The sequence below is a fragment of the Camellia sinensis genome, chromosome 10, assembly GCF_055761805.1.
Source record: "Camellia sinensis isolate YWXY chromosome 10, ASM5576180v1, whole genome shotgun sequence".
In the NCBI taxonomy this organism is placed as follows: Eukaryota; Viridiplantae; Streptophyta; class Magnoliopsida; order Ericales; family Theaceae; genus Camellia; species Camellia sinensis.
In genome coordinates, this window is record NC_138970.1 from 156,399,132 (window position 1) to 156,410,460 (window position 11,329).

The 11,329-nt window shown below is 33.8% G+C and overlaps 1 protein-coding gene across 1 annotated transcript; it reads right to left on the bottom strand.

Annotated features, from left to right (window-relative positions):
• Nucleotides 1-886: 886 nt before the first annotated feature.
• LOC114323743 (coiled-coil protein (DUF572)) lies at nt 887-8,683 on the bottom strand. The gene is made up of 7 exons (XM_028271397.2): nt 8,516-8,683; nt 4,661-4,723; nt 4,485-4,564; nt 3,134-3,242; nt 2,058-2,217; nt 1,691-1,854; nt 887-1,609 (listed from the first exon to the last, which is right to left on the bottom strand). The coding sequence occupies exons 1-7, from the start codon at nt 8,516-8,518 to the stop codon at nt 1,268-1,270; spliced, it is 921 nt and encodes a 306-aa protein (XP_028127198.2). The 5' UTR covers nt 8,519-8,683; the 3' UTR covers nt 887-1,267.
• Nucleotides 8,684-11,329: the final 2,646 nt, after the last annotated feature.

Below are 11,329 nucleotides of genomic sequence, written 5' to 3' on the forward strand. Positions count from 1 at the left end.
TGATTATTATAGATTATATATCTTATGCTTCTATAACACACACACACAAGGTATAACCACACACACACAAGGTACAACTGTATATTCAATTTTTAAATAATATATTAAATTTTTCTTTCCAAAATTAATAAGACTAATTGGTCTATAAAAAAATTCTTCAGACTAATCGGATTACCATTCTTCGAGATGGAGTTTATAGGTAAATTTTTCATTTTTTATATGAATAAAGTTCTTGTTTTTCTTTTTCCATAAAACAATGCGTATATATATAATAATAATAATAAATAAATAAATAAAATCAATATCAGGTGCGGTAATACCACAAAGTCGGGTAATTACTCAATAATCTAAACTATTATATGATTACTATTCGTGTGTTACTCTTAACAAATGAGGTAACAAAAATTTCCCAGATATGACAATGTTGATTCAACTTTAATAATCCCATAAACCTTTTGACAGTCGGTCTATTTGCACAAACTGATATTTCAAATAAATTCAAAAAATTGAGCACCCTACTAATCTGAATGGGAAAATCTAAAGATTTAAGATATTTTGAATATGAATTTGAATGAGAGAGAGAGAGAGAGAGAGAGAGAGAGAGAGATGTAAATGAATTTTTACTCAAATCTCTACCTAAATCCATGATTCAAAGTCTTAATCTTTGGACTAAACATGGTAGTTTGATATGGTTTTAGCAACCCCAATCTGCCTTCATAAACCGTAGTACATTTTTAACTGTTCAACTTTGTCTTCCCCTTTCTCTTAATAATGAATTGAAACTAAATCATATACTTGAAAATGAAAGATGTAACATATAAGGAAAGAGAAAGAAATGGAGAAACCCAAAAAAAAACAAAGCAAAAACAACATCAAGCAAACACAATAAATGAAATATGTGTACAAGCAGTTGCATTCCAAATCCTCACAAGGGTCATACAAATGTACACACAGCAATGCTACGGGCCACAAACAAAATTTCACTAAATAGTCTTGAAGCCGATGCCAGTCAGCCAGATCCTAAGCTTTTCCAGTCAGTCGGCCACAGCTTCGGCACTGTTTTCGTAAAACATTTTTCGTTTCGTGATCTGTAGCATTTTTGATATACACATACGGTCTTTGGCACCAATTTCAATAGGTCAAACACAAGCACAATCCACATTTATATATACCGTCAAAAGTCACCCAATTGTCATAAACCCTACCCTGAAATATAACATTATATGATTTGTAGGAAACTCATCACTGACATTGTCTAATGGCCATATTAAGTCCTCTTGTGTCCGCCAGAGGAAACAGGACACGCCGACCACGATGATGGCTTAAAACCCCCTACCAGCAGTTTGGATGCTGACGACGTCTTAATTTTTCTTCTCTTGGACTCTAGCTCCAGCCTTCTTGCATTAGATGTGGAAGAGCCCGATGACCCAGGAAAAATAGACGTGGCATTAATCAATGCTCGCTTCTCTTTCCTATTTCTATCGAACTTGGAAGAGAACTTCACCCGTGCAGCAGTTGCAGTGTCTTCTTCGGACAAGGGAAGTAGTCTTATGCCAAGGCCTTTTTTCCTGGAAGTAAGCTCTTCTTCGGCAACTCTTTTCTTTTGATTCTGAGGAAATGGGAAATTGAAGAGAACATCAGACATTAGGGGGATGATAATGATAAATTAAAATAACCTCGATAATAGTACCCTCAGTTGGGCACGGAGAGCCTTGTTGAGGGCATAATCATCAGAATGTCTGGAGTCAGATACTCGCTGAAGACGCACTAATACCGGCTCAGCTTCTTTCTTCTTTTGCAGATCCTCTTCCTGGTGTTCAAGGCGGTAAAAGGGGTCTGCCAGCTTACCTCTTTCTGGAAAATTAAAAAATGTTAGAACATTTACATAACATCTAAATAGGAGACATAATAATCAGGGGAAAGAAAAAAACAAATAACACTAAAAGTAAACCTAATAAATTTGTTAAAAAATATCGGTCAAGATAATGAACACACTCCGTATCCACGAGACCACCTAACATCCATATATATTCTTTAATATTAACAATCAAAAGTACCTTCATCAGCAGGAAGTGCAAAGGTTTCTGCATCCTCAACATCATAATCCTCAGTCTTTTTTTGCGCCCCACTAATGATCACATACTCACAATTTTTGGGATCTGTCTGAATAACAATCTCATGCTTGCAGCATGCAGACTTCATGGAAAAACTCCATATCTGAAAGAGGAAAAAAAATAGAGTAGATATTAGCAGTTAATGAAGAACACAACTTCATCAAGAACAGGAAATGACTCGGGAGTTAGCAGGGCTTCATACTGATAACATGACAAATAGTGTGCGACATCAATAGAAACAGCATCCGAAGCTAAAATATTCTATTGTGGCACAACCTGCTAGCCAATTAATCTGAGAAAAATACTAGAGTCACTAGTCAAAACCACTTGTGAAACACAGAGAGAGAGAGAGAGAGAGAGAGAGATTCTTTAATGTCCAATATCATGTTTTTTATCATGCTGATGTGTTCAAAATAAGTCAAATACCTATGTCAGACACCCGACACATAGACAAGGGTGTGAGATGTGTCTGATACTTTCCATCAAGCACTTCTTATATATTTGTATTTAACAATACAATTATGTATATATCGTTGTATTATTGCTATAAAATGAGTAAAATGCCTTTTTGACACTATATGTCACATATAACACTATTTTATCTCAAATAATGTATTGAAATTATAAAAATATGACCCTTTTATAAATGAATCTGTCTACACTTAAATTTAAGATTCAATAGGTTTGATTTCTACATACACACTTGCACTTGACACCCGTAATTGAGTCCATGTAACATAGTAACCCCAATAATTTATTCAGAATTAACTGGCATTGAAAGCTCTTTCTACATGGCCTATGATCTTCCCCCTCCCCCCTAGAATTTGTGTGCGTGCCCACATATCCATCAGCAGGTTTGTTCATACCCCATACGTGCCCCCTTAACAATATTGCAAAAGAATATACCTTGACATTATCACACAAAAAAAAAAGTAAAAGAATAGACCTTGAAATACTTTTAGCTCCAACAGTGCCACATAGAAGAGACAGTTACCCAATTGTTATCAAGAATAGCTTACCTTCGTAGAATAATAATTCCCCACTTGCTTCTTCTCTGCATTGAACCTCACACCTTTCGCAATCATAGAATTGCATCCACCACACCAAATATTGTAAGGCATTTCAAACCTAAAAAGGGAGCAAATGATAATTAGCAACTAGCCATTTCAAATGAAGCTCACACAATGGTAAATGTTTCTCACAGGGAATTCCACAGATAAACTTAACTATTGATTGTATATAAGTGCTAAGTTGTAGAGCAAGTGAATGTATATGGGAAACATAACCATTTTGAAAGATATAATTATTATCTCAAACCTAACACTTTGTTAGAGAGTTATATATACGTATATTATGAACCAACAAAATAGACAAAAATGGATTTTTCTAAATTAATCTCTCACATAGTATGACCCAAATAGTTAATTAGCTCTGGACATAAAAGTAGTATTTCTCAATTGTGTTTCACACACTAGATCTTCAAAAAATATGCAAGTACTCTTGAATCAAGGTTTCAAATAGTCCACAACATCATTGACACCAGTAGGATGCCCCCGATGCTATTGTAAAGGACATGCGTATAACAAAACATGTAAGAAACAGTATTAGTATTATAAATCTAACTCGAATAATAGGGATGGGTATATTTAATGCTAGAATCTCACAAGGATGATTTACAATGAACAATAATTTTTAATTATCTTCCAATCACTGCTAGCGGAAAATATTAACTTTTTTCTTTTACATCTTCAGAATTATTATCACCAAAGATGAAACAGAAAATATTAAATGAACAGACTAATGCTCAAATGAAACAAATTTAAATTTGTAAAAACTACAATCTCACCAATATGTTGATTCCCAGTCTTGAAGTAGAAAGGCTACAAATCTATGTTACATGGACTCTTCAAAATAAATCAAATACTGATGTCAGACACCCGACACTTGGACAAGGATGTGTGATATGTGTCCAATACTTCCATCGGGGCACTTCTTATATAGTTGTATTACATATCTAATACTTCCATCAGGGCAGTTCTTATACAGTTGTTTTTAAGACTAATTATATGTATTTATTGCAGCATAATTGATATAAATGAGTAAAATGCATTTTTGACATTGTATGTTACATGTAACATCAACATGTCAACTGCCTCAACCAGAAATGCAACCTGTTAAATAATTAGGATCCTCTAATACAGCTGTGAGATTGCTAAGGCCCTCATCCAAGAAGAGGCAAGCACTTCAGATTGTCACAAAGCTACATCTAAATAAATCACGAGAAACATATAGATACTTCCGACAAGACAAGCAGTCTTTCTGAGATACAATGAAACAGTTGCATACTTGATCAAATGTGTTGTTCAGTACCTTATAATCAAAATGCCCTGGTCTATTTTTCTTGCTCTCTCCCTCAAAGCATGTTGACCATGGAACTTGTTCAAAGAACCCTGAAAAGAAAAATGATGTAAGAAATCTAGAGAATTCATGCCTCTTAAAAGCTAAACTTAGAAATATATATGTACATAACTACTACGCAAGCATACCTGGTTTGGGGTCCATTCTGGGGGGTAGTAAAAATTGTCTGCTCTGGCAGCTGCAAGTGAAGACTGCAAAAAGCCAAACAAAATAGTTTAATAAACTTTAAAAAATAAAAGATAAAAACAGATCAACCAAGGTATTTTCTTTCTTTCTTTCTTTTTTAAATGGAAAGCTGGCTAAGATAATAATTGATATCTGGAGATAAACTGTATTACCATGAGACATCAACCTTTAGATCTAATGAAAGCTTCGCTCAAGCAAAATGAAAATCATTATTCATAATCCTCTAATAGAGTAAGGGTGGAGCTATTCCCGCTCCACTTTTGTCCAAATACACTCTATTTTTTTCCTTATACTATAAGGAAGTTACAACAAACCATAGATAATCCCCTAATTTCTCATTTTTTAACTTAATTTCTAATTTAATCTAACATTACATTATAATATATAAATACACAAACATATATACATTGTGCATGTATATATACATGTATACAAGTATGCACATAAGTAATGGCAAGAATTTGAACAACACAAATTAAGAAGTTCAACATTCGCCAGCCACTATGCTCTTCAGCTAAGGTAGCCAGTTTTAGACAACACATATTAGGTTTCATATATTACATTATTGCTTGTAATAACTACATAATTATTTAAATAATCAAGGAAACTACCGGCAAAGTGCATGCCAAATATCACCACCATTGATGAAAGTAATACTTTTGATTGTTATGGCCACATAAAACAAGACGCTACGGAGCCTAAGTTCAACACCACAGGTCAAGGAACTTATGTCTCATTAATTACAAATTTTTTAGTAATATTCTGTGCAACATGGGCTTGATTAGGTGTGCTAGATATTATAATCACTGTTTCTGTTGTTCCGGGTATGGGATTAGTGATGGTAATTTTAGCATAAAAAACATGAAATAGTGGTGTCAAAATTGCAAACACCACTAAATACGAGGCTGGTAGGGGGAGGAGCTGGTGGTAGCAAGGTAGGTGGTTGGTGGCGTAAGATTGGGGTTTTTAGTAGTCTAAGAAGAACAAAAATTCTATGGAAGAAGTGTGTCGTGTTGAACAACCGTGTCGGACATTGACATTCTGCGGACACTCCTATAAGCATGTTCGAAACTTATTCAAAATGTCTTAATTAAAACTTTAAATTTATAATATTGGACACTTTACAAACACTTTGGGAACACTTCTTTAACCCTCCAAACATGACCCATGTGATGAATCTCTTCATAATGTTCCGCGTTCTTCAGAATACAACTTGTGCACATTGTTACATGAATGATATCTTGATATTTAAATTATGAAATATATGACTTTTTAATTTTAATTACTATTATGTTGCCTTCTTGTCATTATGTTTAAATAAACTATTCACATGTTATAATAGATTTATAAAAATATATATTTTTAACGTGTCCCAAGCATATTGTATCCTGCATTTATTGAAAATCGTCGTGTTGGCGTGTCTATATTGTGTCTTGCGTCTATGTCTGTGCTACTTAGTCAATAGTTAGGAGGAAGACCATGAAGTTGGGTTAGTGTTGTAGCCAAGGTTTTAAAAAGCAGCCGCAACCGTTACGTAACACCGTCACATAACGGTTCTGGCGGTTACCGCCACCCGTTACGGCCGCTTTTGCAGTGTAATTGAGATTCACAGATGTGTTGGCCGTAGCGGCTGCCGTAGCAGTCGTAACGGTGCCGTAACAGCCATAACGGCCTGTTACGCACCGTTACGTAACGGTTCCAAACTGTTTCTTTCGAAAAAAACACACAAAAAAAAGCTGAAAATGGGGGAAGAGAGATAGAGAGAAGTGGGAAGATAAAGAGAGAAAATGGAGGAGTAAGAGATAGAAAGAGAGAAGAGGGAAGATGAAGAACATGTTATTGATTTATTGAAGCTGTAAGACCTATGCTATTCAGCTGCTATCACTAAACCATTTTGTTTGTGTGTGCCTATCTATATATTGTTTGAAAATAATAATAATAATAATAAGTGTGATCATTATCTATTTGGCTTGGTTAAAATATGTATATATATATATATATATATATTTAGGCTCTTATTTATTCTCTTACTTTTGTCATTGTTTATTTTATATATAATAATTAGTGATTGATTTTTTGTATAATATAAAGTTATTAATTATTAAAATAAAATGTAAAAAACTCAGTTTATAGTGATTTAAAAATATGAAATATATTGGATCATACTTAAAAATTTACAAAAATTGATCAATATTTATTTTTAACCTAATAAATATGATCATGGAAAAAAAATATGCATATTGGTAAATTTTTTTCAAATTATGCAAAAAATAAAAAAATTCACGGTTCCGGTTACCGCAACCGTTACACTACGGCCTTTACACCCCGCAACCGCAACAGTGTCACTGCCACTGTTACGGCGACCGCAACCGCTTTTCAGAACCTTGGTTGTAGTAGTTAGGCGAAAGAAAATGAAGTTAAGGCTACAAATGTCCATTTACCGAAAAATTTATTTTGATTTACATTCTTTTTTTCAAGTGCACTCTCAACATATGGGCTTAATCCCACATTCTATCGATTTGGAAGGAAGTAGGGACATAAAGTAAAACTGCCAAAATTATGTGGAGGGTCTTTGGCTATATCTAAATGACGGGGGATAAAGTTGATTTTGAGTTTTTATTTTATGGGGTGGAATTTTGAATCTGTAATCTAGATGCTAACAGAGGCCGTTTTCTGATTATAAAACTATAATTGTTCAATTTTGAACTTAGACACACAAGATTGACATAGTGGCATAATTGGCAATTAAAAAATATGATTGCAATGCATAAAAATTCCATTTGTATCAATTTTATAACATAATTACTGTTAAATGTTACTCAACTTCCAATAACTCATTATGGGTTCGTTTGGGAAGTAGGTTGGCTTTTTGACTTTTTTAGCCTGAGGCTTGAGAATGATTTTTTTTTTTTTTGGCTTTTTTGACTTTTTGTGAGAGAAATAATGGGGTGTTTTGGCAACATAGTTTTTAGTCACTTTTTTAGGTTTGTAGCAAAAGCTAAAAGTTGATTTTTTTTGTCATTTTTTTCATTTGGAAAGTTGGTTTTTAGCCAATAGTGAAATTACAATTCTACCCCTCATAAGTTAAAATGTGTTGCATGCATAAAGTTGTAAATATACTAAATAAATGGGGATAGTTTGGTCATTTTACTGTGATTTGACATCATAAATAAATATTAATAAAAAAAGTGAAAAGCAACCTTTTTACCAACTTTTCAAATCATTTATCTAAAAAAGACAAAAGCTTGACTAAAAGTCAAAAAGTCACTTTTTACCAACTTTCCAAAATAAACCAATGTAATGATTATGGATCGGATGTGACGTTTGGTCTTGTTAGACTAAAAAGTCTATTTTGTCTTTTTGTGACTAAAATAGCCCTAAACCCAAGCCGACCCATCTCCCCAAACAGAGAATAGGTATTGCGAGGTCTTGGGGAAGAATGATACTAGAACTTCTTCAATTCAAAAACAAAGGCAACTCAAAAGTAAATATTTGTGTGTATGCAATACTTTTATTCTTTCACCTCATTCAGAACAGAAGATTTCAACACCTTAGAGTTTTTAACCCTAGAAGATACAAGAGATCAATTAAATCAACAAGGCCCATGATGAACATATTCAATTCAAAATTCTAATCAGTTTCTATCGACCTGATTGATTGAATTGAATTAGTAACACAACCCAATCGAACAAATCTACAGTCTGATAACGATGAAACCCTAATTGAAACACACACAATACATACATAAATATATATATATATATATATATAAGACATCAGAGATTGAATTTGCGTACCATTTTATCGTCTTATTATTTATCTGATTTCGATTTCAATCTTCGATTTTGATGATCTTCGAATTCTGAAGCAGTCTAATGTACTTTCGATCTTTGTAGGATTTTTTTTTTTTTTTGTAACGAGCTTTGAAGGAATGATTTTTGGGGCTTTTGCGTGTATTTATTGCTGTTCATTTAACGTCGTCGTATTGCATTAGACAACGAAGGCGGTAAAAAGCCCAAAGTGAAACAAGTCGTAGAAAAAGCCCAAGAGTTATTAGGCCCAGGGTAAATGCCACAAACTCAACAAATAAAATAATAGTAAAAATGTAATTCAACAAATAAATAAAATAATAAAATAATAATGTGTGTGCAAAAAATAAAAAATAATATTTTTTTGACTAAAACACAAGTTTTGGCTAGGTTTTTGTAATTGACAATTCCGTTAGACAAAATTTCATTCAGTTGTATTTTTATTCATTATATTTTAACTGTGAGTTATGAGAATGTAGATGCAAATCCAACCCGAGTTGTGTCTAAAGTAAAGCAGCTTGTGCTAACATTTCGTATCTTTTTTAGCTCTCTCTATTTGTCACTTCGCTGACTAAGTACGGAAATCGAGTGGTGAAATAGTTCATTTAGTGTTTCTATTTGCATTTTGAACTTCTTGGAAATATTTCATCACTCGAGCAGTGGATGTTGCGCTCGAACGGTTGGCCTATATGTGAGCACACCGCTCGAGCGATAATGTGTGTGCTCGAGTAGTCTTCGCGGTTCTATTTAGTGTAAAGTTCTCTCTTTGCTATTTTTAAGGTAAAATTCGTCCAAATTCTTAGAGAGGAGTAGAATAAAAAGTGTTTAATATTGAAGGGTGTTTATATATGAGTTTCCTTGATGATTTGTGGGTGATCGATTGATTAACGAGTTTCATATTGACTATTATCAAGGGTTTTATTCTTTTATTCACAAAAAGATAAAGGTATTCATTGGTGGATTCCGGAGAACTTGGGCTTGAAGTTTTGGTGTATTCTGGAGTGACTCATTGGCATAGATTCGACATTGGCGTTGTGGATTCAACGTTGGACAAAGCAATTCTGAGGTGAAGACGGTGACTGAAGAGGCACATCGGGTTCAGTTCAATTTAGGCGTGAATTCGTTAGGTAATTGAGGGTTCTTGTATGTAATTCTTTTTTTCTTCTTAGTGGATTAATTTATGGCTTTGGCTTGTGATTTTTTATTACAATCAGAGATGCTCCAATTGTGATTTTTTCATGTCAAGTTGTTGTGTCAATTTGTTGTTGATTGTTTGATTGAGATTGATATTCATTGTTTTAAATTGAATCATAATCACAAATCACTATCTTTAGGGTGTCTAGAATTTTCAACACAAAACATTTTTGGTGATTTGAGAGTATGCAAAGGTAATAGTGCCTAAGTTGATGAAAATATACTTGAAAAAATCCGACTTCTAAAAACAGGATGCTATGTAAGGCTTAAAGGGATAAAAGACCTCTTGGTTTTTGTTTTGCCTCAATTAAGAGGACTTAAAATCTCTATAGAGTTTGTAAAAATAAAAAATAGAGATAAGTAGGAGGAAATGAATTTAAAAAAAAAAAAACTTACTTTTATGACTTCAAATGGATTGAACATTACAAAAGTATAAGAACAAATTTGAAAATATGAAATTGAGTTGCAAATGAAAACACAATTTAAGTTTCAAAACAATGCTAATGAAGGCCAAAAACAACTAATTTGAGATGGATGTTATGATCTAATGCTAAAATCTACGGCAAATATGTCTTTCAAGTCTACTCATAAGTTGAACTAGGGCTAAACTAAGGATAAATTGCACTGGCATAGGTACTAAGTTGTGTTGAATGGCTGATTAATTGGGTTTTGCTCTATCTTTATTTCTTGTATTTATAAATGCTCAGTCCTTCTGAAAATCACATCTGTCTCCTGAAAATCTGCAACAACCTCCTAACAAACCTCCATAAAATCTTGAAAGTTATTTTGCTAAAAGCCTTCTAGAGTGACATCTGTCTCAACTTCCTTCTTCTTCTTCTCAACAATTTGTTAGTTATCATTGCTTGGTTAACGCATGCCTCCTTTATAGGAGCCGTTGTACATTTTTGAAATGGAACTGTTGGATGATTTGGGAAGTGGATACAAGACCTTCTAGATTGCTGCCACTTGTCTTCCTCATTCATTATCTAGCATATATATATGTATATATAATATATAGAGATATATATCAATAAGAAGAAAGAGAAATGGGGCCTACATATATGAATCCCAACTCCCTAGGGATTTGACTAGCAAATCACAACATGATTACATCACATCCATTTCAAAACTTGTTACCATTTTGGGATAATAAAATCACGACCTTTACTCACCAAAGAGATACGTGGCACACACCCATTGGCGGTCATTTTCGATACAAACATAACATTATTGTGATTACTAAATTTTAAAATTTTATACTAGTACATAAGTGAAACATCATATAATATCTAAATTCACGTATCAATATTAAATAAATAAAAAAGTGTTCAAGAGTAGAGAGAGAGAGGAAGGTGGAACATGGCGGAGCTCCAACGCGACGACCGGATGACATCGCAGGGACGAAGATCCATTCCACGGTAGCAAGCTCACAGCCAGACCACGGCGGCGAGGACACTGACTCAGAACGCTCAGTGGAGGAGGCAGACTTGTTGGAGCGACATCACCGAAAGCTGAAAGATCCAGTAGGCGACAACGTAGCCAAGCCTCGCTCCTTTAAGGACGCCTTTACTCACTCTTTCTCCTTGACAGATGGCTTGGAACCGCTAG